Here is a 26104-nt window from a genome sequence, read left to right on the forward strand (position 1 = left end):
GCACGTATAAATATGTTTATCACATATGTATATATAATTTATGCATTTAAAAATAACTATATATATATATATATATTTTTTTTTTTTTTTTTTTNTAATCTTGAGTTTTCTCAAGTTCTTAGCAGGTTTTTGGCAAATCGTATAAAACCAACGATACTTTCGAATATACTCAAGTATGTTCTGATATCTACAACTGCATTCCTAATAAAAGTCTTTCTTGCTGGTTTGCTACCAAACCGTTAACTAGTGCGTGTTACTCTCAGTATGATTATTTCTCTTCGATACTGGTCGACGGTAAATTAAAACGTCGGCGAGAAAACGAAATTCCTTCGTTTCCTTGGTTTCGTTTCGTAAGTCCGGCATGTTGGGTAAGATCAATTCCGCTGTGAGCAGATTCCCTCGTCACAGAATCTGAGGAAGAAAACGAATAAACTGTCACCAGCAATTGTACACAGATTTATCTATTATCTATTCGATAGCAGATGTGACTCACGTTCTTTGGCAAAATTAGCGAAACTTTTCATGAGGAATTGTTTGTCCTGGGACTGCAGAAGGAGCATCTCGGACAGGATATGCAGCATTTCCTTGTTTGCATTCACTTTTGCCCGCAAACAATACACAGCAACGCTTGAAAAGAAAGATCCGTAATAAATAAATATATAACTCTACGTGTGTGTATATTCATAAAATATTTACCACATGCCGATTAAAATAGCGGCGCCAGTCGCAGGTCTCGCGAGGTCCGAGACCACGCTCCAAAATCCGCTATCTCTCTTCAACGACAACATCCCGTCGACAATGTAATCCAAGGTGTAAGTATGATTCCTGAACGGTCCGCAGTCGTTGCTCTCCACGTTCGAGATAATGTAGCCTATCGTGAGCAACACGCCGATCATGCCGAGAAACGCGAATGCCAGAAACAGCGTTTGCGTCTGCGCCGCTCGCCAAGGCTGCGACGGCCGTTGGTAACATCTCTCCAGTTCGTACTTCTTTATGTAAAATGTGACAACCATTTTCATTACAATTATAAAAGAGATCAGCGGACTGAAGTAGAAGCCCATCCAGAAGAGCGTCTGATTGTATATCAGGTTCAATGTGCCGCGAGCGATGTCGAATTCCGGCCTGCCGATCTTCGTGGAGACTCTCTTGTACAGCGCGGAGCGCGCAAACTGCAGACACGCTCCGAGCACGGAAACGATGAAGTCCAGTACGATCAGTCGATAGATCTCTCCTCCGAAGTCCGTCTGCCAGCAGTCCGACGTGCTGTTGATTATCCAGAAGGCGAAGAGGACGCCGAATATCGCCGCGGCAACCGCGTGATTTCTCATCATCGTTATGTAAAGTTCCGTGCGCTTGTTGTTGTAACGTTCCAACAATGCCTTGAAAACATTGTTTGATTTACGTTGAAATGAATTATTTGCTGCGGTGCAGATAATTACAGAAATAATTAAATATATTTGCCTATAAATGAATATGAGAGCTTGGATACTCACTAAATAGGAGATAATTGCTGGGAAGATGTGAATGATAACGGTGATGACTGTCGGTACGATCATCACCGAGACGGATCCAGACGTTCCTATGTTGTAGTGGTCCAACAGTTTCCACACGAGCGCGCCGACGCCACAGATCATAAACAGGACGACAGCTGTCACAGCGAGTTGCATTATAATTAACGAGCACTTGGCGAACCAATGCAAAGGCACACGCTGTCTCGTTTCGGCCAACAACTCCTCCAGTTCTTTGTAAATGGACGCTGACTGTACAGCGGCGGTTTTCGGCGAAGATATACTGCAGTCCCATCCGCAAAATATCTTGTTGCTGTACAAATCGTGCGCCTTTCCGCGCGTCTCGACGTAACTCTTCCTGTACGAAGATATCACTCTGAAAAGAATTGGACATTTTATCGGCGAATTACGGTTACTTGCGATTTGTATTGGTTCAGTGATTTAACTTCGTTACGTACTTGACGGAAAGTATGACAAACATAAGCGTGTAGCAGGAAAACAGCGTCAGGAAATAGGCGAACGGTATGCTATACTTGGTACCCAACGGTGTGTCTACTGTGCCATTGGAATAGAAACCATAGTACATTATTGTGCGTGAGAGAAAGCCCTGCAAACCAAGAGAGACGTTGTGATGCGCCTTATCATCTAAGATGCTGTGTGATCGTTACTGTGCTATAAAATTCTTTCTCTTACACTGCCCGTTAAAAAGTCCAGTATCTTAACACCGTCATAGTCTGGCACGTGTGTTTGGTCCAGTGATTGTGGAATCACGATGAAGGATACACTGCAATCACAAGACGTCTATTAAGGTTTTGCTTGTTTCACTCAATGCGACGATAAAGACGTTGGGGTGAGGCGTTATTGTTTTATCACAGCCGAATATCACAGTGCAGTCTGAGCTGAAGGAATACACTTACCTCAAAATGCAGGGAATTATATTGAGGAACAATAACCATCGCAGAAATTTGAAGTACGTGGCTATACCGCTTCCACTACGACTCTCAATTGCTTTAATTGTTTGATGCCACAACTTCATTGTCTGCAAAGAGTTCTGTGTTGCTGTCCGAGCCTGTGTTCGATTCATTTCTTCATTAATCAACGCTTTATACGTAACCTAAGAAAGATAACTTTCAGCAACATCAGCATTACCTTCCTAAATTTCAAGCTAATGTTATATCTCAGCAATTTCCAATAGCTAATCGGTTTTTTCCTTGTCTTTTGGTTAACAGTTGCCACTAGTTGCGACTTAACAGATCTTTTTACAGTAAGGCACTGCGGCATCGCTCTCAATGTTTCCATCCTAAAACGTTTCGATGCAGAATCATCCTGCATAAATTTACTACTGGATTGCAGGTGATTGGCAATTGCACTAGCGCATTCTTCATTAGATAAATGGGCAATATTGCGCATTCTTAATGTAGCATATGGAATAATAGAAGTTAGATCGTTCGGTATGATGTACTCTTCATTTTCATCTGTGGATGCACAATTTCTCCCTTATAGATCTGCATTAACACTTCCATAAAAATTTGAGAATTTTCAAATACTTAAAGAAATATACTTACTCGCAAATTGGACTGACAGCAACTGTTCCATATTAATGTATTCGTCAGAAGGACTTGTCTTTTGACTTATGGACGACATTTTGATGTGACTGTACAAGGTTTGTTGAAATTTTGCCCTAAAAAGAAACAATCCCTGTACAATTCTACAATGAAACATGCCCAATACACATTTTATATGTACTTAAATATACTTACTATCTGCTAAAAGATATTTCCTTGTTAGAAAGGCACAACTATTGATCAATAGTGGACATTCTCTTTGAGTGAGAAATAAGAGTAAACATCAGATATCAGATTTTTATATCACACGTGTGGTGAGAAATGATATACGACTAGATAAAACTTAATCTATACATCGATCGGATATAAACATAAACAGGAACTCGTATTGTGAATTTTGAGTTTGTACATTCCAGTATGTTCCACATATCATTCTATACAATTTAAAGTTTTGTACAATTTATATGTAAAAATAAATACCTAATTTCACACGTTATTCTATTTCTTGCTGGAATTGACATGTCGAAGGAATTTAGTATTAGTGATGACGTCGTTGATGAGTAATTCCAGTTTTAATGCGTCTAAATCTAAATATAACTTTCTCCAAATTTACAATAGCAATTACAAGGTTTAAGCAACAATAAAAATTCCCTTTGATAAATATGATAAATTTTATAATTAATTGTGTCGTTAGCACGTTGAGATAACAACTTACAATAACATGCTTCAACCGATTCTAACCTAATTTTTACTTCGTACGTTAATCTTTCGAATACAGCCTTGTTTCTGCATTACGAATATAAACGAACATATTAAGCGAAATTCTATTAAAATTACTTAAAAAAAATTTCGTCTCGCACAATACAATTATGGGAGTTCATTTGAACATACTTGGTTTACGGTTGCGTGTCTGCGCATGACGGGATACAAATTCGAAAGTTTTCGCGCCACGGACATCAATACGGCGATCGAACACTAGGCATGATTTGAATGAAATTAAGCTCTTAGGCGAATCCGACGATTTGCACCGCATAGACATTTCCGAGACGATTTTTGAGACACGAACGAATCCTTCCGCGTCTCTTCGTGTAAAATCCAAAAAAGATCAGACACGGATAAGACGTGTCAAATTAATTTTCGTAAAAAAAGATCACTCGGCAGAAATATACGCTTATTACGGAACATCATAAATTATTTGACGCGTACAGTCTCTTGCTACTTAATTAGAGAAATCTTTTTTCTCGGTTTTCAAGGATGAGATTGAAAGAATAACGAAAAGTAATAAACTGTAGCTTTATTACCATTATATTATTACGAAAGACTTAGATTAAATAAAAAATGTTCTTATAACATCATCCTTGCATTGTCTCTCGCGCTTCAGGTTAACCTGAGATACTCACGCAAAAAAATCTACGAACATCAAGAATGCTTTTTTTGTTTTTGTCATTTTCCCCTTTTCGTAACAATACATGTGGAATCCGACGATAGTTCTATCATCAATTTATCGTCACCCCATGTTTATACGGCGCTGTGGAGCGTCATTATATTCCTATTTATCGTTAGTGCACTATAATACTATTGTTTTTCTTGCGGCATGAATATATAGTGGAATATCCATGGATAAGGTTTATATTATGTAAACTGTTTACAATAGGTTCATAGCAATTTAGAATTAACACATAGCATTCAGTCAGTGCACCGCATGATTGATTTTGTCCCCTTAATCTCATAAAAAACCTGAAACCATATCACAAATTACGACACGTCGCGATGAGAGAGCAGCATCTTCGTCAGCTGCTTATTTAGGCTTATTTCATAAGCTGTTTACTCCGTGAGTAAACTACTGTGATAACTGACGTATGTCGCATCGTTCTCGCTAACTTCTCACACACTTCAGTCTTCACGACTTCCAAATAAAGTAGCTTGCGTGTTACTCACGTTTTTATCATGACGAATAAGTACAGTATGTAGCAGTGCTTCACCACATATTGTAATCGGTATCATCTTGATCGAAAGTTATGAAAAATCCGACTAGAGTTGAATACACAACAACATTGCCTGCTAATGTCAAATAACAAGCGCCCCATTTTATCTGCAGGCGGAGTTTCACATTTATCGATACGACTCGAAAATAATTCATGTGAGGGATGGTTAAATCAATAACATACCACTGGTTGATCCGCTGGAGATCGCGCCAGTACGATAGGAAGGGCGAAAGATGATACCACGAATCCCATGGTCAGAAATATCGCCAATTCCAAACATGGATTACTATTGCTGCCTGAATCATCTGTGTAGCGGCGTGCTATTATAGTTGGAATGGGCGCCAATATATAGAACAATACGACAAAAAATGGCCACCATACTCTAAAAGATACAAGGGGATCGCAGTGTGAGAGAATTGCCAGCTTCAAGTAAATTTAAGTTGCTTGTGAAGATATATACTCACTCATATCCTGGTAACGCACAGCCAAGAATGACAAATGTCATTCCAATGGAACCAGCAAATGCTAACAGTACTAATCTGTAATGATGTCATGTTTACATCACCGTTGGGTGAGAATTTCTTTTTATCATACGATAGGGAGCTGATCAGAACACTTGTTATAAATTCCAAGAAGAAATATTTTATAGTTACATGTTCACAAAAATACTTACGCTGCTCCGAGGATAAACACCGTGAAGAGGAAACGCCATGAAAAACATGAAAAACATAATTAATATATCAGGCAACATTTCATACAGCTACACTAATATGTAGTTTGGTGATGCAAGACTGGCTAGTTGCTCGGTTCGACTTTCAAATGTTTACGTAGGCAAGTCGATTGATCGTTATCCTAACGTAACAATGAACGATCGCCTCTCCATAAATGACCAAGTTTATAAGTGAAGCATAAATAATATACTACGACGCCTCGTACGAAGCTTCTCCTGTGATTTGAAGTGATTTCAGTCATCGTTCGGTGCAATTAGAAGTGATCCGTGACAAATTAATCGGCGGAATCGTTGGCCGACGCGAGAACTACGGATTATCCTTAAATTAAGTCAAATTGGGAAACTCGAGCCGCGAGAGACGCGCTCATTGAAGTGTCAAACAATGACAACCGGGGGCGGGGGATAGGTTATGTTTTGACAGACGATTTCGCGCGTCCAACGCAAAGTTCCCGCGACGATGACACTTCTCGAGAATTCGCGCAGCAGCCAGTCGCGCATTATACGATTAACAATGCGTCGAATAACCTTTAATCCCAGCCATCGCAGATCGATTTGACAAGTGTGTATATTTATTGAACTCTCACTGTACGGAGGACTACGCGTGACGTAGTCCACACAGTGCGTCGCAACGCCTTCGCTCCCGCAATCAAATATTTTCGTATGGAGCGTAACGCGTCTAGATACTCATGCATCGTGATTCAACGAGTCGCACTCGACGGCAACCACACGTGTCTCACGTTATTGGTCGATGCGAATCTTCTCGTCTCGCATCGAGCGTTGCGACAGTTACATGAAGCCTGCGTCATGCTCGGTTTATTCTTTAGTTGATCTGGTTGCGGTACACAAAATTTATATACATATTTGGTTCTTTGTAGCTGCGCTAATTCAAGAAATTTACATACACATTGAAGCGTACATAAAAGATTCTCATGTTTCAGCGCGTGTAATTTTGTTGTACTAATGCAGCCAGATCAGCTAAAAAGAATAGATCACTTGATAAATCTAGTGAGATCTAGTAACGTACTAAAAATTAACCAATCAAAACGTAGACTTATACTTACGGGTTGATATGGAGATTTTAAGGATCGTCTACAATAATTGTAAAGCGGAGTCCACAATGAGAATTTAAGTTTTAAGAAATTGAACAATCATAGTCGATTATATTCTCCTCACACTTGTGACTATGATTGGTCAATTTCTTGAGGCTTAAGGCTTAAAATATCAATTGTAGACCGACACTTAAACGACTGTGGTTGGTCAATTTGATTATTGCTTATGTCTTAAAGCAAGATTGCGAACAAGGTGTACATCTATTGTAAATCCGGGCTAATTGATGGATAGAATTCATCTCACACTACAAATGTTTCGAAGGTCCGTAACGTTATCTTTCGATGTTTCATGAATCCTTTCATTGGCTACGAAACATTTAAAGATGAACTTAAGACGGTCTTAAATACTATGAATACTGGCCCAAATGCTTGCGTTCAGCAGTAAAAGCAGCTTATCAAACGCTTCACATTTATTGCTTCTGATTGAGGCATTCTCTTGGACCTATATAAGATCTAAAAGAATACTCCAATCACGAACAGTCACGAAGCGCTTTGCAAACGGCTATTTCCGCTGATCTCAGGCGATCGCTCAGCCGCGGCCACATTGCGCGCTCCGATTGGCGAACTCTTTCTCACCCGTCCAATCAGATATCACCGACTTCGATCGGGTCGTTTTGCCGAACACCGCCATAGCGGCGTGACGCATCGCGCGACACACGGACGCACCTTTATCCTGTGACTTGCGAACGAGCAGTGCGTGTCATACAAAGTTTCTCATCGGATTGGCTGTACGGTGTATGTCGTGACTGCGTCGTCGCCAGTCTCGCGCGTGTGTGGCGGCGTATGTTGTATGTGTGTGTGTGTGTACGAGAGAGAGATATACCGGAGCGAGGCGAGATCGTGCGTCCGTCGTGTGCATCCCCCGCAACGAGAATAATCGAGTCCGACAATGAGTGACCCCAAGAGGTAAGCGAAAATCTGAAATAACTCGACGAGGCGGCGGCCTACCTACGGTGATTTTCATGGCGTCGCGTGTCCTTGCGCGGCTCGCAGTAACGCCGAGCGTGTTGATAAACGACGACGCGCGATAACAGTCGGTGTCGACTCGCTCAATTTCACGATGTCATCATGTCGACGGGACGCGTTGTTTTTGAAAGATCCGCTCGCTCGCCGACGTGTCCGATGTCGCGCGGGGAAATCCACGGGTTCTCGCGTACGACGATATCCTCCTCGCGAACTTGTCAATTCGCACTGACGCGAATATCGCGCTTATCAATTTTCCTATGCCGCCCGATCATGGCCGTGATGATGAACTAAATATGACGGAGAAGTAATTGCTAACGACACGTCAATTTCGCCGTTTTGCCTCGTGCAGGAGATCGCGCACGACTATGTCGACTTATGGCGCGTCGCAATCTCCGCACGATGCGGAAATCGCGATCCCCGGACCGATTGATATTCTCGAGAATGATAATCGCGTGTTTGTTATATGTGAAGTTACAAACATTTGTTAATCGATTGTCCCGTATCCGCTCGTAATCCGCTATCGTGCATTTGTATCTCGTAAAATCTAGAAGATTCCAGTGAGTATTGGAGTCTGTAGATATAGCTAGGCACTAGATAGTCATACTGAAAGTATATACACTTATTGTGTTATATATATATATATATATATATATATATATATATATGTTTCTTCTCATTTTCTTTCTAGAAATCATAGAGTTACAATTGTTTCACAAAGAGAAAAGATATATATTTTGTTATAAAATTTAATTAAAATTAATTTAAGAAATAAGAAATGTGTATAATACATTAATTTCTTAAAATATGTTTGATGTAAAAATTAAGCTTTTAATAAAATATCTGTTCTTTTACATATATTATGTTAGTACTTTTTATACTTTGAAATACATATATACAGAAATATACATGTGTGTATATATACTTTGACTAGTGCTAGGATCTTATTTTTTTACTGTACGTAATATATACAGTACAAAGTGTTTTTAATAAAAACTAATGTATACATATTAATGGTCACTGTGTAAATAATGAATATTTAATATTTCAGTGGTGAAGATTTGGCAACGGCTATCCTTCGCAAGAAGGACAGGCCAAACAGACTATTGGTCGATGAGGCTGTCGCTGATGACAATTCTGTGGTGGCTCTGTCTCAAGCTAAGATGGATGAATTACAGCTGTTTCGTGGAGATACTGTATTACTGAAGGGCAAGAGGCGCAAAGAGACAGTGTGCATTGTCCTTTCCGACGATAACTGTCCAGATGAAAAGATTCGCATGAATCGAGTTGTCAGGAACAATTTGCGTGTACGTCTGAGCGATGTAGTCTCTGTACAGGCGTGTCCAGAGGTCAAATACGGAAAGCGCATTCATGTGTTGCCAATGGACGATACAATTGACGGTCTCACTGGGTAAATTGAATAATATCGTCCAACTATAGATAACATTTAATGTAAATTACATTGACTTTAATGTATCTCAGAATTGCTGAGATATTTCAGGGTCAAAGTGCGTTGCTAATTTTTACAAACAACTGCATATCACTTTGCAGAAATATGTTCGAGGTGTATCTGAAGCCGTACTTCTTGGAGGCATACCGTCCTATTCATAAAGACGACAACTTTATCGTACGAGGAGGAATGCGAGCCGTGGAATTCAAAGTGGTGGAGACCGACCCCGGGCCTTTCTGTATCGTGGCACCCGACACAGTGATACACTGCGAAGGCGATCCGATTAAACGAGAGGTTAGGACAAACGCTCTTAGTATTCTCGATATCGGCATGCTGAATGAGAAATGCACTTAACGATTTTGCCGCAGGAAGAAGAAGAAGCCTTGAATGCGGTAGGTTACGACGATATCGGTGGCGTTCGTAAGCAATTAGCACAAATCAAGGAGATGGTGGAGCTTCCTCTGCGACACCCGTCTCTGTTCAAAGCGATCGGTGTGAAACCACCACGTGGCATATTACTGTACGGCCCGCCGGGAACCGGAAAAACCCTCATCGCTCGTGCTGTAGCGAACGAGACCGGCGCATTTTTCTTCCTCATAAACGGTACTTTCTTCGTAAATGCTGATTACTTTCGGGAAAATATAGATAAAGAATGCGATGACAAAATTGAAGAAACAAGAGACTATATAAGAGACTTTTCGCACAGGTCCCGAAATTATGAGCAAGCTAGCCGGTGAGTCCGAGAGCAACTTGCGGAAGGCGTTTGAGGAGGCCGAGAAAAACTCACCGGCTATTATATTTATCGACGAGCTTGATGCTATCGCGCCGAAACGCGAGAAGGTTCGTCGAGTTATCGCACGTAGTCGCGTCACTCTGAGGTCGCTTTGATATTCACCCGCACGTATTGATTTAGACGCACGGCGAGGTCGAGAGACGCATAGTGTCGCAACTATTGACGCTGATGGACGGAATGAAACAGAGTTCCCACGTAATCGTAATGGCAGCTACCAATCGACCTAACAGCATCGATGGGGCGTTGCGCCGCTTCGGACGTTTCGACAGGGAGATTGATATCGGCATACCGGACGCTACCGGTCGGCTGGAGATCCTGCGGATCCATACGAAGAACATGAAGCTCGCCGATGACGTGGAATTGGAAGAGGTGAGGTCACCGTCCGTGTCTTCATGTTGCCCCATTAAATGATAGGATTTAAACTATATTAAATCATATTAATCATTTCAATTATATAATTTGTTTGTTTTAAGTAGTTACTTGGTGAGAATACTGCGAATGAAATGTCTATGTTGCGGATGGTTTTATATTAATTACGTGATCACTGAAGAGAGTTTGAAAAAGAACCGAAGCTGTTTGATGATTATTACGATATTTAGACATTATAATTAATATTTATCACGCTCGAACAACGATTTGTTCCCGACAGCTTCTTCTCCCTTGAGCCTTTGATCATTCCGATATTTTTAGGAAATTGAATTAATTAAATAAATTGTGTGTGTCGCACGCGGAATACTATTATTTAAAAGAGTATCGCGTCGTCAGATCGCAGCGGAAACTCACGGACACGTAGGCGCCGACTTGGCATCCTTGTGTTCCGAGGCGGCTTTGCAACAGATTCGCGAAAAGATGGATCTCATCGATCTGGAGGACGACCATATAGACGCGGAAGTTCTCTCCTCGCTCGCCGTAACTATGGAGAACTTCAAGGTGAGTTGGTCCGACGATCTCGACGTGAGATATTATTTTCCATCGGATTTTCCCGCTTGAACGTTTTCTCTGTCGTCAGTACGCGATGACGAAGAGCAGCCCGAGCGCTCTGCGCGAGACGATCGTGGAGGTGCCGACGGTAACTTGGGACGATATCGGAGGCTTGCACAACGTCAAGATGGAGCTGCAAGAATTGGTGCAGGTAAGAATGAGAGTAGTGGAATCCGTGGGTTCTAAGTAGAGGTTACGATACGTTCAATGTGCTGGAAATAAAAAGACCGACCTGTTTCGTTCCTCTTTATTTCTCTTTGCATATCCCGAGAGCGGTTAAACTTTGCCATTGAATTGTGTTAACGTGTGTGTTCTTTTCCCTCGCGTTCTGTGCAGTATCCAGTGGAGCATCCGGATAAATTCCTGAAATTCGGCATGCAACCGTCAAGAGGCGTGCTGTTTTACGGCCCGCCCGGTTGCGGTAAAACACTATTGGCCAAAGCGATCGCCAACGAGTGTCAAGCGAATTTTATTTCTGTCAAGGGCCCCGAACTATTAACCATGTGGTTTGGAGAGTCGGAGGCTAACGTCAGAGACGTTTTCGACAAGGTAAGCTCTCTCGCACGCGCGTTTTCTCCTCCCATAAGCGACTACGAGCGATATCTGTGTGCGTTTGATTATTACGACGCGTCGTCTTACTTCAGGCAAGATCGGCAGCACCCTGTGTGTTGTTCTTCGACGAACTGGATTCAATCGCGAAGTCGCGAGGCGGTACCGTCGGCGACGCTGGCGGAGCGGCGGACCGCGTGATCAATCAGATACTGACGGAAATGGACGGTATGGGAGCGAAGAAGAATGTGTTCATCATAGGAGCGACCAATCGTCCCGACATCATCGATCCAGCCATTCTGCGACCCGGTAGACTAGACCAACTGATCTACATACCGCTGCCAGACGAGAAGTCCCGAGAAGCGATATTCCGCGCTAACCTCCGCAAATCGCCAGTAGCTAAGGTAACGTCCCATTAAGGCTGACAGGATGAGTTTTTGACGAATTCGTCGAAACTCGCGCTACATATAGATTTAAATACGACCTAATTATTTGAACCGGATTGACCATTCGGAAGCTGAGATTTCCGTAACTAAAAATGACTTTTTTTCTCTATGCGCATTCTTTGACGTCAATATCCTATTTTCAATGTTTATTTTTAATTTCTTCAATACCATTTAGGATTTTTTAATTTATGACAATGAATATCTAAATTAGTTAAAAAAAAAAAGAGAGAGAAACATCACGGCGTCGTGAAGAGATTTCGCACGTCAGTATTATTATTCGGTCATCTCCGAGTCGTTGCGTTATGTATATGCAGACATTTTCACTCGTGGAACGGTTGATCTTGCCTATCGCTCAAAAGGATATTTCTCTTCGCAGGATGTAGACTTAAGCTATATAGCCAAAGTCACACACGGTTTCTCCGGCGCCGATCTAACGGAGATTTGTCAGCGTGCGTGCAAGCTCGCCATTCGACAGTGCATCGAGACGGAAATTCGCAGGGAAAAGGAACGAGCAAGTAATCCATCCGCGTCCATGGACGTGAGTATCATGTGACGAGTGCTTTCATGAAAGTCATAACGACGCTGACTGGCGCTTTTGATCGCATCCCTTCCGAAGACGTCGGCGTTATCGCTGCGTCATACGCGTGACTCACTTCTAAATCAATATTCGGGGAATATCTTCGCGATAATATCGGTCAGCCGGTGATAACACCAAGACTGAGACTTCTGGGGGACCTCTTCGATATTTTGTTTTACTTTATTTGCACACATATTTTTCACGACACACCATACGAATACAAATATTTCCCGACAGCAAGAAAAGGAAGCTTCCCTACGGAGCATCGCTCGCGCAATAATAATACTCGCGGTTACCGACTATATTAACCGATGCGTGTAATTCAACTAGTCAGAGTGGAATTAAAAAAAAAATAGCAAAATTCGGGGATAAAAATGTGACTATCGAGATACATGTGTGTGTATATATATAATATATATATATATAATTATATATATATATATATTATATATAATTATATAACTATATATATATANTCCTAGATGGACGAAGATGATCCGGTACCCGAAATAACGCGAGCTCACTTCGAGGAGGCGATGAGGTTCGCGCGTCGCTCGGTGTCCGACAATGACATTCGCAAGTACGAGATGTTCGCGCAAACGCTTCAGCAGTCTCGAGGATTTGGGACTAATTTCAGGTACTGCTTTCTCTCGAACTCTGATACGCCCGCGATGATCCGGTCGTCGTCTCTTGGCGACGGTGTCGCTCGTAATATAATTACACTTAAATAAGTAGTTTCGATCAAGTTTCTCGCGCATATCAGTTCATATCATGTGTAACATCCGTGGAAACTGCTTGCAGATTTCCACAGAGCGGAGCGGGCGGTACTCAGGATACCACGCAAGGCGACCAAGCCTTTCAAGAGGATGGAGATGACGATCTTTATAGTTAAGTTCTCGTTCTCGTTTCCTTGCGTGTCATTACAGTGAGCGTACGACAAAAGGGCCTGTCTGTTACCACACCAACGTTTTGCACAGGAATTCGTCTCTAACTGGTACAAAACAACAAAAAAGTATCGAAGGCTTCAAGCAGATGGATAAGAGTATAAATGGAAATTTTATATAAGAATAACATGCAACTTTTGTGTTTGTAGAGAGGGGAGGGATTGTGAACTCTAAGGGGTTCGTATATAGTTGATAGTTATTCGAATATAAAATATCGATTGAAATTGTTGCTCCTTTTTTCCGTCATCAGGATTGTTTCTGCGTCTTCTCAACATTTCCGTTCGAAAAAAACTTAATTCTCTGAACTGCGTTTCGCCGAGAGTAGATTATCTTGCAACGAACGAAGCATAAAATATATATATATATAATTTTTTTTTTTAATTATCCAACAGAGCGAAAATTGTCTTTTACGTGCGTCTCCTGTGAGATATATGTAACGTTTGTGTCGTTTTAATAACAAGGGATATACATTCGTTATTGTGTACTGTGCGTAATGCATTCAATTTCTCGCAATTGTCGAAATCGCTAGAACCACCGTTTGTAAGCAATTACAGCCGACACAGTGGAGATGTAATTGCATCAGCGATTGGTAATTACACTCTGTAGCAAACAGATCATTACGAAGTGACGAATGCCCCCATCGCGTGCGCAGCACGTTACACAGCGACGCGCGTGACGCTCATAATTTTTCTATGCAATTCGAGCTGTCACACTGTAATAACGAGATTGCAGCTATAACGCGTGAACAATTGCATGAGCGAGCATTTTGCCGCGAGTTCGGACCGGAGTAAGACCCTTTTGTTATATTGTCACTGTATTCACTGAGAAAATACAATTTTGTTGTTCACACTCGCAGATTGCAGTAATATAAAAGTTTACGTCGGTGAGACTGCCGCAACCGATGATGTGTGTCGACGATTTTACAAAATGTCCCTTAAAGTAGTAAATTAACCGATATACGACCAACACGAGCCTGTCTGAATCTCGTTATTCGACGCGGATATCTATCCGAATCACGCAACGATCCGTTCGCAGTTTTATATACTTGGGGATATATAGGACATATAAAGGGTAAACTGAATAAGAGTATAGAATGTAACGATGCGTATAGTAAAAAAAAGAAAAAGAAAAAAAAAGAAAACTAGATACTTGGAACAACGACTGTTGCGAAGACGACTGTTTAATGGCGAAAAGGAATGGAAGTTGAATCGCCTTGCCGCGATTATTATTCTGCACATACATAATTAACAGATCGCAATGATGGACGAGTTTCTTCGCGTGGTCTTCGTTGTTCGAGTTGTTCTGCAAGTGGCACTTATAACTTGTTGCACGGTTGCAAACTCACCGATAGGAGGCTGGACGCGATAACCGTATGAATTCTAAACTCCGAGCGGCTGTTTACGTGACGACTGATATCTACATTGCCTTGTATTCGCATATGAGCTGTCTTAAAATGCGAATTATTATTATACACACGTCCTAAAGCCTGGAACACAACAATACGTTGTATGTATGCACATCGTTCCGGGCCTAATAATGAGATATAAGAATCGGCCAACAAAATTAAGTGTCCCTTTGCGTATTGACGCCACTTGTTTGACACATTTGATGTATCATTTCGGATACAAGCGTTTTCTTCCAATTTTTCGTCCGACATCCTAATGTTTCCCCGATCAAGATCACAATCGTGGCGAGTCTATCCTCGGGAACAACAGAAGGAACGTTTTTATTAATGTGTTTGCGATATTCGTTAAGGGCGTTTCGTTTTACATGAGAAGCAATTTTTACGGATTCTCAGACGCGACACGTTTCTTCGCGAGCCTAATGATCTTGTTAAAGTCGTTGACACTTCTAAAAGCTAAATGCACTTTATCGGGCTAAGTATCTCTTTATTAGGTAAAGGTCTAAATCTGTCAGAAATGGAATCCACACACGGCATCGTGAAGAAAGTCTGTGGCGTCTCGGCGGTTTCTGTTGTTTGCTAAGAAGCTAGGAAGAGGTTTTGTTGTTAGGTATATTTTTAAAGAAAACGCTGAGTCTCTTCTTTAAGATTGAGAGATTGAGATTAGAACTACGGTAAGGTTCTTATCTGCCATTCCTTTTCGTTAGGATAAAAAGAAACGTTCGTCCGATTTCCTCGCGAGATGAGAAAGTTCTTTGATAGATTTATTTACGCATTAGTCATACGCAATTGATATGCCATTTGACACAAGCTCCGACAACGGGATCCTTGAAAGACGTCAAACGAAATTCAGTGAGTTTGTGTACACGTTGTTCCATTACTCAGCGATACTCCAATTCCTTCACGGTGATTCGGTATATAGAAAAGATAATTGGAGAAAAAGGATACGCACGTTTTTAAATAATGTATGGAAAATCTCACGTATATATCCTTGATTCGCTACAATCTCGTATTGTTTTAATTTTTGCCTCACGTATTTTTAGTCGAGATATCGAGTCGCGCGCACAACAGGAATGTTAATCCAAATGCGAAGAAACAGGCCCGGCGAGGAAGATGAAAATTCGTTCATTTTTCATTCGGAAACTTGGTAGCGATTGTATGGATATTTTTTTCGTGCTTCGACGCGATTCACGGCAGCGTAAAATATGACAAGTTTCCAGATGAATATCGAGAGAAAGAGAGATAGAGATAGATGGAGCGAGATGTGATAGCGCAATTTTTTCAAATGAAAGAAGGCATGATCGATTTATAAAAAATCGTCAGCAGGTTTATTAAATACAAATAAAGATGGGATGTTGAACCAATCGTAGATGTGGAAGGACTCGTAGGTATTCCCTTCCGTTTTGCGGTTCAGCACAATCACGTGTATTAATATAGGAAACTTCATACGCAACGACGTCAAAACTCAAACCTCAGCACGTTTCATTTTTTTTTATGTACATTTGGTTATTGACGCTTTTTTTTTACCTTTATTTATCTTTATAAAAGTATAGGACTATTTACCAAATAAAACTCGTTAGTATAAAACCGCCTGAACGACACATCACACACGGGTCTATACGGTACTTGACATCACGCCGACCGCGCCGAATATCTCAGTTCGGAAAGAAACTTCCTATTTGTAATCGGAGATACTATATAAGATCCGTTAAATTACACGATACGCTACAGAGTCACGACAAAACTCAGCAGCTGTGTGTGCTCCACTTAACCGTATTACTAGTACATGATAAAACGCGTTTTTCTCGCCAGCGCCGGTGTTGTCTTATATACTCCGGGTAAATTGGCACCGATCTAATGGAAAATATTTCGTACACAATCAAGCTCGAGTAAATAAAACGCAAATATATATATATATATATATATATATATGTATGTATGTATGTATAAGATCGAAGGTTCTGTTCCTAGTCAGTTAATTAGTTATTTTATACAAATTACATGTCATGACAACTTTCGATAATCAATTCGAAGAAAAGAGTTCAAAGAGAAAGAGAGAAAGAGAGACAGACTTATTGCACATTTTGTGAAATATATACGATTGCGTAATGTTTAATTATAATGTTCGCGCTTGGTACAAAGCATAAAATACAGCATACGATGTTCGTTCACGGTAACAAGATATAAAATTTGCATGGAATTCAAAATTCGGTACGTACGCTTGGCGTTCGGGAAAAATCATCTCGTTAACACCGCGTTGACAGCGCGATAACGTAAGCAGAACTTTGTTGCGAATTCTTCGAAGGAAATGGAATGAAATCCTCTTTTTGTTTCGCGCTTTCAAGCCACACACCTCGCACGCAGCAAACGAGAATAACACATACACACACACGTGTCTCCGAAATCGTTTGTCGTTGCTTCACCGTCTCATTGTTGTCACGCGAAAATTCAAACGATACTTTCGGATACTAAATGCCCAACGAACAAAGTAACATTGCGAGACGAGTGTCTTCTTTTTTTCTCTTTTGTTTTTGGCAAAGTCGTACGACCCGGATCGTGCCTGAATCTCTTCCACACACACACACACACACACGAGAAACAAAACGTACGTTCGACGATCTTACATTTTATACAGAAGAAATACACAACTGAAGCTACCGCTACCGGTATTCTCACCTACACACCGTACTCATAAATGTTATAATGTTTTTTTTTTATATCCAATAAAAGAACATGAGCTTCCCTTGTTGAACACAGAAGACAAAGATTCAGTCGATAAAAATATAGTAATCCAACGAAATAACCATGAAGTGTAATAATAATACGCTGCGTTTCCTCAGCTCGAACGTACGATGATATTATTTAAATATCTCGCGAGGAGAACCATTCGGCCGTTTCTCGCGGATGCCAATGTGAACGACGGAAAGCATGGGAGGGGAGCGGGGGGGGGGGGGNGGTTCTCATTTTCACCGGTGTCGATTTTCAGGCACGCATACGCACGCACACATTTCACTCTCACAAACGCAGCGGACATAACGTACAGTTTACACCCGGCGAATGAGGCGGCGGATTTATTTACAATGTTATCTCGCGTCAGAACATGGATATGTCGGCCTGCGAATGTTCCTCCCTCGCCGATCGTTTTATCGGCGCCCTCGGCAAGCCCTCGAGTCTTTAAACGGGACGTGGTCGCTTACGTCGGCTTCTCCCGACGCTCAGATAATATATATATCCTTGTACTTTCTAATTTTGTTCCTTCTTATACACTTAAAGAAGTGTCGTGCCGGTCTGTTAAAAGTAATCTTTTTGGCGAAATTCGTGCACACAACCGGTTATTCATAACTCGCACAAGACGCTCGAGACAAATGCAGGTCTCGCCATGCGCTCGTCGACAACGACAGCGCGGAAAGCGACTAATCTCACATTCATTATCTCTGGTCCGGAATTTTTCTAAGTTACTCGCGAATTCCGCTACGGTTTCCCGCGATCGTTCCGAGCACGATAACCTTGCAATTAAGAGACACGGCAGGTAACTTCGCTACCTAATTTGTCCGTTAAAAATTCGCCTCGCTCCTACCGCAAGTAAAACGAAGTTCTCCTATCGCGAAAGCCCCGGAAAATGTCCGTTCATTCGCGCTCTTATCCGCCATTGGATTACTATATCTTTTCGGAAGCTGCATTCGCAGATGCTGTCTAATGAACGAACAAAATCCCGATACCGCCGTTCTCATTCAGCCAGCTTCGAGGCGATACGATCGAGGGTGCCGCTCGGAGATGCTTCTTCTTTGTCTCCGGAACGGCGTCGCGACCGCCGCCGTGCGTGAAGAAAGCCGATTTTTCCTCCGCTTGACGGACGATGGTCCTTCCACCCGAACACCTCGCTCGGATCCTCAACGACACTGTCGGCGAGGTCCGGACCTCTCGGTTCCGTTCCAGCCAAACACTCGGAGGGAGCAGCGGGGTTCGGTGTTATCCGTGTGTAATACTGGACGTCCTCTGGTCTCTCTGTGCTCCCTTTCGCTCGCGTCGCCGAGATCGTTGACCCCTCGCTTCCGTTTCTTTCTTTTTTTTGTCGGTTTCGTTTTCTTAATCCACGCCACCTTGAACTTTTGATATGCCTTAAAATCGCGCCTCACGCTCAGTCTGCCCTTTGCGTGACGGGTGGAAACTCAGAATCGTCATCCAGACGGAACGGGCCGCCGCCTTTCGGTGGGCTTTCTGTCGCCGCTATCATCTCCTGATACTTCTCTGATTCTATAAACCCATTTACATTTAGATTATCAGGTCCGGCTCCGGTCACATTTCAAGCGGATGTAACGATAAAGATGTGTTATACAGACAAGATCAGCGCTCAATGACATATATTTGATGCATTCAGATATATACACACATGTATATGTGTATATATATATATATATATATACACACACACACACACACACACACACACACACACACACACACACACACACACACACACACACACACACACACACACACACACACACACACACACACACACACACACACACACACACACACACACACACACACACACACACACACACACACACACACACACACACACACACACACACACACACACACACACACACACACACACACACACACACACACACACACACACACACACACACACACACACACACACACACACACACACACACACACACACACACACACACACACACACACACACACACACACACACACACACACACACACACACACACACACACACACACACACACACACACACACACACACACACACACACACACACACACACACACACACACACACACACACACACACACACACACACACACACACACACACACACACACACACACACACACACACACACACACACACACACACACACACACACACACACACACACACACACACACACACACACACACACACACACACACACACACACACACACACACACACACACACACACACACACACACACACACACACACACACACACACACACACACACACACACACACACACACACACACACACACACACACACACACACACACACACACACACACACACACACACACACACACACACACACACACACACACACACACACACACACACACACACACACACACACACACACACACACACACACACACACACACACACACACACACACACACACACACACACACACACACACACACACACACACACACACACACACACACACACACACACACACATACACGCATATACGTGTGAGCTAGAGAGAGAAAGAGATCGTGATTTCATTATCGTGGAGTCTACGTCGAGCGCACGTGAATTTTTCACAATGGAACAAAATAAGTCCAAGACTGGAGAATTTCTAGGACTCGACACAAGGTGCTCCGCGAAAACACGAATGATATGTGGCACAGTGCTGCTGCTTCTTCGTCTCTTTTTGATCTTATCTGAGTGCAAATGACAAATATCTCATTGACCGTCGCCTTTACGTCGCATTGCATATGTGAGATACATCCACTAATGAATTCGTTAGTGATATGAAAGAGCGGTCCTCTCTGGGGAAAATGAGAATTTGAGCACACGCACGGTTTCCTATTACATATATAAATATATATATATACATATCTATTATTGTCGTGCGTGATAAAATAATCTGAGAAATCGGTCAGAAAACAACTCATCAAATGTTCCGAATGATATGTGTATGTGCGTGTATGTATGTGCGTGTGACACGATATTATTCATTTTGTGTAAAAAGCATACTCGTCATGTAGTTTTCTAAAAACATGTTCAGCAGTATAAATACAAAGATATAAAAATAGTGTAGAAAATATCAAGTTCACTAGATTAGACAGCAGAACTGCGTGGTACTACTTTTTACTATTCTAACGGATATTTTATATCCCCGATATTTTATACTTCACTCTGTGCTCGATTGTGTTACTTTTTATTATACATATATATATTACGTTGATATGTAATGAAATACAAAATATATATATATATAGCAAGAAATAATACAGTCGAGTGCAGAGCAAAAAATAGGTCAATTTATGTACACATAGAGGAAAAGATCTTTCCACGGGATCTAAATTCTCATTCAATGTTTTACGTTTAATACATAGAGACGGTACCGCTAATAACGAAAGTATGTCATACAGATACTCGTAAAAAAAAAAAAAAAAAAAGAAAAATCTATGAGTAAAATGGCTGTCAAAAGTATCTCTATCACCTACCGCCAGGAATGATGATGCTAATATCGTCCCAAAAATTTGTATTAACAGGCTCGATTAATAACAACTTGGTTAGTAATTATTGTATGTACAATTGTGTTATATACAACGTTTCGTCAGAATTATTATTAATGTAACGGGAGTGTTTGCGAAGGAGTCCTCTTAGAGGCGGACTGCTCCTTGCAACTCGGCGCGAAACCCTTAACACTTAAATGGGATGACGCTGAACAATTATGTTATGGCCGGATCAGATCAATGAACGATTCGCGAATGTGCATGGTGGTTCATCGCGGAGAAACCGTCTCTGGTGCCTACATGCATATCGTGTGCAGTTGCTGCGTTTTGATCGTATATACGAGATCTGATCCGGGAAGTGTCCGACCTACGGGAGAGAAGAGAAAGCTCGCCTTTCGAGTTGGGGTTGCTCTTGACATAGGAGGGACAAACCATCGCCAGAACAAATGGGCAAAGTCGGCAGAAATCTACATTGAAAGAGATCATGGAAAGCAGTGAGACTTCGGTAGTAAAGAAGTTGACTAATCAATCAGTGCATTTCTTTAGGTTTATGTATCCCAAAGAGAGACAATAAGTTTAATCTTAAGCGGAAGAACTAGTTGAAATCTTAGTTACTTCTATTTTAAGTCAAAATTATCGTCTCTCGGAATGCATAAGCCTAAAGAAACATATCGATTGGTTGGTCAATTTCCTTATCGTTTTTCTACATCCCATTAGCTTCAGGGTCTCGACTCAGGAAAGGTGAGCTTGTTTTTCGCTTCCAACTATAAGTCGGACACTCTTGGATCAGACCTCGCATACTTATATGTACACATCGAATGAATATATACATCATCCTTAAAGACTCGTTCAGTCTGCGGTTAATAAGCGTAACAGATTCTTTATACCACTGCCCGCATAACACGAGAGTGTAACATTAAATATGGTGAGTCGACTGTTACATTAACGGGGCACGCGTGAGAAAAGGCACATTGTTACACAGCGTTGCTCTCATTCTTTCCGTGATATGCTGTTGCGTGCTCATTGCAGAGAATGCGAGCGCTTTAAAGTGAGGCAGAAAGAGAGAAAAGCTCTGAAAGGAGAATCTCGAGTGTTTCTTTCCTTCTTTTCCTTTTTTTTTTCCTTTCGGTGTGCGCAGAATGAGAGCGAAAAAAAAAGTAAAAGTTGAGGGACAGAATAGAGGACATACCAGTACCTGACATGGAGTCTGGCGAGCGGCCACGCAACGCACCCGCGTAGCTATTTATGCAGGCTTCGGTGGATATTAAAAAGAAAAAAATTACATCAAGTAAGGTCAACTCTATCGGGGCCCCCCTCCCTTCAGCCCCTGAAGAAAATGCCTGGCTATATCATTTGTTCAAGGGGGGCTGGAAGCGAGAAAAAGAAGACACGAAGCAAATCATAAAAGTAAAAGGCGGTCCGAAACGCGCGCGCACGCACACACACACGCACACACACACACGCGTGGTACGTAGCCATTGATACAAGCGTTTCAATTTTGAGAGACACACTACGGTGGCAGGATGTCTCTTTGTACTGTACGAGCAGTGGTTTCAACGCATTCCGTGTGATACGCAAGCCATCGTTAAAGTTTACTGCATTGAAACAGACGGGGACATAACTTTCGCCGTCGATATCTCGCAATTATCTATCTCTTGACGCTACTGATTCTCGGTGAATTTGCTAGCGACAGATCACTGTTGATCAAAGTACAAAAAAAAAAGAAGAGGAATTAGCGGTAACGACCGAGAGATAAAAAGAAAAGAGATTTTGTTTCTGCACAATCTACAATCTTCCCGATGTATCGTGTGTGCGTATCGACCACGTTTATCCGCTGTTTAAATTTCGATATCGACTGCATTCGGTTTCACCAAAAACGCCAATACCAACTGTGTGTGTGTGAATTGCCTTAAACAGAGAAGATAATCTATTCTGTTAGTACTCGAGCAATTGTGAAACTCGTTACGTATATCGCAAGACCGCAACTTTAGGTAAAGTAGATAAAAGAAAATTCTATACACACTCAAGCATTCTGTACCGAATACAAGAGAGAAAAACAGAGAGAGAGAGAGAGAGAGAGAGAGAGAGAGAGAGAGAGAGAGAGAGAGAGAGGGAGGGAAGTTTTGTATTAGTATATGTATGCTAAACTAACTGTCGGTAAATGTATCTTTATCGTCAACTCGCTTCGGCTAATTAATGTGTTCTAAAAGAGCATCATCATCATACCTGTATTTTGTACTGTTTGTGCAGATGTTCCGGAACCACCACAATCCGTCTCGTCTTGCTTATCATCTAATCTGTAAAAACAACAAATGAACGCGTTACACAGTTTTTCTATCTTTGTGACAAAACGCACGATGTTCATCGCGTAAAGGTTAAAAACACAAGATCCATTCATTTCACCGTTATCCCGGTGTACAAACTCGTTTTAATCCACGAGCATGAGAGTCAACGATCAGCTACTGTAACGGAACTTTGCGACGCGTAAAATAGCCATTATGTAACGTGAGAATGAAGTGATGCGTTATACCAATTTTTACGTAAGACCGAACACGTTAGCGTGACAAGTGGTTCGAGAGAATGCTAAAGAAGGTTATTCCGGACTCACCGGATGGTATTAAGTGTATTCACGACGCGATTGCAGACAAACTGATCGAACTGCGCACAAGTCGCGATAAATTATTACTTGAGTATTGTCCGCAAGAGCAAAGGTCGATCTCGCGGGAAGTACAGCCGATAATTACAAACCTATGCTGTTTTAGAAGTGTGCAACCTCCGGTTTCCGTCAAGTCCAAGTTGTAGACATACAAGTAACCGTCGGCACTAGCTACCAATAGTTTTGGTATTTTGTGTGTTCTAAAAGTGAAGAGGTTGCCGATGAGTCGTACAGATTAGACAATAAATAGGTCTCGTACCACCCTAACAGTCATGAAATTATTAAATAGTCGACAACGGATCAATGAACAACCGAATCTTCGAGCACTCACACGGTGATGGCACAAACATTTTTCAGCCCTTGAAACGGTAGGTGGACACTAGCAAAAGCACGTCCTTGAGTAAAAACATCAGTCACTTGCGACGGCAGGTAATTCGCCGACGCTGTCACAGCCTTCGTCAAATAGCCCATCCAGCTTTGTGCTTCGTCCGTAGTTTGCCCCGGCCTGTCACAATACAACGTAACATTTCAACGTCACCAAATGTACATCGTGAATGACGATCTTACGACTACGACACGCACGTTTCCTTTGGTTCCTCCAATTTGAATATATGCACTGTTTCCGTATTGCTGGAACAACAAAGCCACATAGAATCGCTGCTAAAAGAGAGACTGCTTATCGTGACGCATCTCTTAACTCCGCGGCGGAATTCGAATAATTTTGTACCCTCGTGAACCTGGTGGTAAGAAAGAACAGGAAGAATGATCTCTGCTGAGAGTTTGGATTACGATCAAAGACACGCTTATACAGTTGTATCTATAATTCGTCTTACGTCAAACACTCGGATCACAGTGCCCTTTTCAGAGGCCGTCGCGACTTTGGTACCGGTGGAGCTGAAAGCGAGCGCTGCCAGTGGACTATCGTGTGCCGGTATCATTGTCTTGGCTTGCTAAATGTGTGAGAAAAACGTGCGTGATCGCTGAATACCGACTTCCAACACGTCAGAGAGTCTCATTTAATTAACTTGTATGTAGAAATTAAACGGCCAATAGGAGCCGAAGTACAGCGTTGTTTCAGTCCTCCCACAGAATATTAACAACGGTAATATTACTATTAAATACATAGCATTAAAACAACTGTACTTCGGCTTCTATATTGGCTATTTAATTTCTATATGTCGTTTCCTCGGAGCCATAATATTAAAAAATTTCATCAACGCGTATCTGGTAGAAATACGTACGAGATGGATCGCGTCAAATATTTGAACTTCCCCGATGGTATTCGAGCCGGGATAAGCTAGATAACAATTGTCGCTACATATCGAAAGTGTACAAAGGCCTGACAGATTAGGTGGAGTGTCACGAATTGTGTGCAGCACTCTCATGTCCCGTATATTGTGAATGTACAATGATTCTTCCAGACATACCACCAATCTCTGAAACAGAAACGGTATTTGGCCTCTTAACTACTGTGGAAAAGGTCAAACAAAATAATATCAGAGCTTATTTGCACCTTAGTAAGATTATCACGCTACATGGCATTCAAAGATCCACGTGGACGCGAGGATTCTTGCGAACTTGTGTAATTTTACTCCCGATTAGCTCGCTTGTGTACAAATATCGATCAACTTACCGCTCTGTTGAGTTTCACAGCCAAAATGGTATTCGAGTAACTGTAGTTGCATATCTCCGTGCCTTTCCTGAAGTGGCATACTGTGAGCGTACGGGGAGATGAAAGACTAACGACCGCCACCAAACTGCTGCTGAACAATCGCTCGACAATGCAAATATCCTCAGTATCTACACCGGAATAGAAAGAAAGGGGAAAGAGAATATATAGATCGACGCAGGGGCTTTTACTTTCTAGCCAAATACGAAACAAATATACATGCGCCTTTACTCTATATTGACAATATCGATAAGTCTGACAAGCGATTTAATCTTGATCTCCACTGCTACTCCGCTATTGCATAAGCAGTTATCTCTAGTTTCCTAGAACCATCAGCGCTGGAGTACAAAAGACCAAGTTACCATTCTCGTATATCTTCTCAAGATGTCCGGCAGAACTGATGGAAAAGAGCTTGTATCCAGACTTCGATCCCACTGCCAGAGACCTGCAAGTTCATGAGACATCCCATGTTAAAGAACGGAAATCGGGGGGGGGGGGGGGT

General features: G+C 41.9%; 4 protein-coding genes across 9 annotated transcripts in view; 1 reads left to right on the plus strand and 3 right to left on the minus strand.

Annotated features, from left to right (window-relative positions):
• Positions 1-88: 88 nt before the first annotated feature.
• LOC106747884 (transmembrane channel-like protein 5) lies at positions 89-4253 on the minus strand. 2 transcript variants are annotated; one of them, XM_014625869.1, is made up of 11 exons: positions 3554-4253; positions 3269-3330; positions 3074-3189; positions 2658-2983; positions 2426-2577; positions 2202-2292; positions 1967-2115; positions 1494-1884; positions 697-1379; positions 494-627; positions 89-411 (listed from the first exon to the last, which is right to left on the minus strand). In XM_014625869.1, the coding sequence occupies exons 3-11, from the start codon at positions 3150-3152 to the stop codon at positions 269-271; spliced, it is 2148 nt and encodes a 715-aa protein (XP_014481355.1). In that variant the 5' UTR covers positions 3153-3189; positions 3269-3330; positions 3554-4253; the 3' UTR covers positions 89-268. The 2 variants fall into 2 exon arrangements, with proteins under 2 accessions (XP_014481355.1, XP_014481354.1); XM_014625868.1 differs by having other exon boundaries at positions 3269-4253.
• Positions 4254-4352: 99 nt separating this feature from the next.
• On the minus strand, positions 4353-6440 carry LOC106747885 (leptin receptor overlapping transcript-like 1). Of its 2 annotated transcripts, none has more exons than XM_014625870.1 (5): positions 6314-6440; positions 5523-5597; positions 5242-5440; positions 5012-5165; positions 4353-4810 (listed from the first exon to the last, which is right to left on the minus strand). In XM_014625870.1, exons 2-4 carry the CDS (start codon positions 5561-5563, stop codon positions 5052-5054), a joined length of 354 nt encoding a protein of 117 aa, XP_014481356.1. In that variant the 5' UTR covers positions 5564-5597; positions 6314-6440; the 3' UTR covers positions 4353-4810; positions 5012-5051. The 2 variants fall into 2 exon arrangements, with proteins under 2 accessions (XP_014481356.1, XP_014481357.1); XM_014625871.1 differs by lacking the exon at positions 6314-6440 and adding an exon at positions 5732-6285.
• A 1175-nt stretch (positions 6441-7615) lies between these two features.
• Positions 7616-14077, plus strand: LOC106747866 (transitional endoplasmic reticulum ATPase TER94). The gene is made up of 13 exons (XM_014625832.1): positions 7616-7803; positions 8912-9271; positions 9412-9604; positions 9679-9913; positions 10017-10150; positions 10224-10472; positions 10869-11033; positions 11113-11235; positions 11421-11633; positions 11729-12037; positions 12456-12617; positions 13139-13293; positions 13458-14077. Exons 1-13 carry the CDS (start codon positions 7787-7789, stop codon positions 13546-13548), a joined length of 2406 nt encoding a protein of 801 aa, XP_014481318.1. The 5' UTR covers positions 7616-7786; the 3' UTR covers positions 13549-14077.
• A 1815-nt stretch (positions 14078-15892) lies between these two features.
• Positions 15893-26104, minus strand: part of LOC106747868 (WD repeat domain phosphoinositide-interacting protein 2-like) — an 11947-nt gene continuing 1735 nt past the window's right edge. For 2 of the 4 annotated variants that reach the window (XM_014625834.1, XM_014625837.1), the window contains exons 2-11: positions 25965-26047; positions 25567-25733; positions 25175-25369; positions 24767-24883; positions 24516-24670; positions 24265-24438; positions 24026-24133; positions 23504-23574; positions 22467-22529; positions 15893-19256 (exon numbers count right to left, since the gene is read on the minus strand). In XM_014625834.1, coding sequence (XP_014481320.1) covers positions 19141-19256; positions 22467-22529; positions 23504-23574; positions 24026-24133; positions 24265-24438; positions 24516-24670; positions 24767-24883; positions 25175-25369; positions 25567-25733; positions 25965-26047 — 1249 coding nt within the window. In that variant the 3' untranslated portion in view covers positions 15893-19140. The remainder of the gene's footprint in view (positions 19257-22466; positions 22530-23503; positions 23575-24025; positions 24134-24264; positions 24439-24515; positions 24671-24766; positions 24884-25174; positions 25370-25566; positions 25734-25964; positions 26048-26104) is intronic. The other 2 variants (XM_014625835.1, XM_014625836.1) reach the window with 2 other exon arrangements.

The sequence above is a fragment of the Dinoponera quadriceps genome, unplaced genomic scaffold (genome assembly GCF_001313825.1).
Source record: "Dinoponera quadriceps isolate SergipeBrazil2010 unplaced genomic scaffold, ASM131382v1 scaffold2392, whole genome shotgun sequence".
NCBI classification, from domain to species: domain Eukaryota; kingdom Metazoa; phylum Arthropoda; class Insecta; order Hymenoptera; family Formicidae; genus Dinoponera; species Dinoponera quadriceps.

What these genes read in the sequence shown, in the direction of transcription:
- LOC106747866 (XM_014625832.1), top strand. An exon ending in ATTTTTCTTCCTCATAAACG is followed by an intron (nt 9,914 to 10,016) that starts GTACTTTCTTCG and finishes CTTTTCGCACAG; the next exon opens with GTCCCGAAATTATGAGCAAG. An exon ending in GGATTTGGGACTAATTTCAG is followed by an intron (nt 13,294 to 13,457) that starts GTACTGCTTTCT and finishes AACTGCTTGCAG; the next exon opens with ATTTCCACAGAGCGGAGCGG.
- LOC106747885 (XM_014625870.1), bottom strand. Translation starts at nt 5,563, where the DNA reads ATGACATTTGTCATTCTTGGCTGTGCGTTACCAGGATATGA. An exon ending in TGTGCGTTACCAGGATATGA is followed by an intron (nt 5,441 to 5,522) that starts GTGAGTATATAT and finishes TGTATCTTTTAG; the next exon opens with AGTATGGTGGCCATTTTTTG. An exon ending in CTCCAGCGGATCAACCAGTG is followed by an intron (nt 5,166 to 5,241) that starts GTATGTTATTGA and finishes CTCCGCCTGCAG; the next exon opens with ATAAAATGGGGCGCTTGTTA.
- LOC106747884 (XM_014625869.1), bottom strand. Translation starts at nt 3,152, where the DNA reads ATGTCGTCCATAAGTCAAAAGACAAGTCCTTCTGACGAATACATTAAT. An exon ending in TTTGTCATACTTTCCGTCAA is followed by an intron (nt 1,885 to 1,966) that starts GTACGTAACGAA and finishes AATTCTTTTCAG; the next exon opens with AGTGATATCTTCGTACAGGA. An exon ending in CAGCAATTATCTCCTATTTA is followed by an intron (nt 1,380 to 1,493) that starts GTGAGTATCCAA and finishes AATGTTTTCAAG; the next exon opens with GCATTGTTGGAACGTTACAA.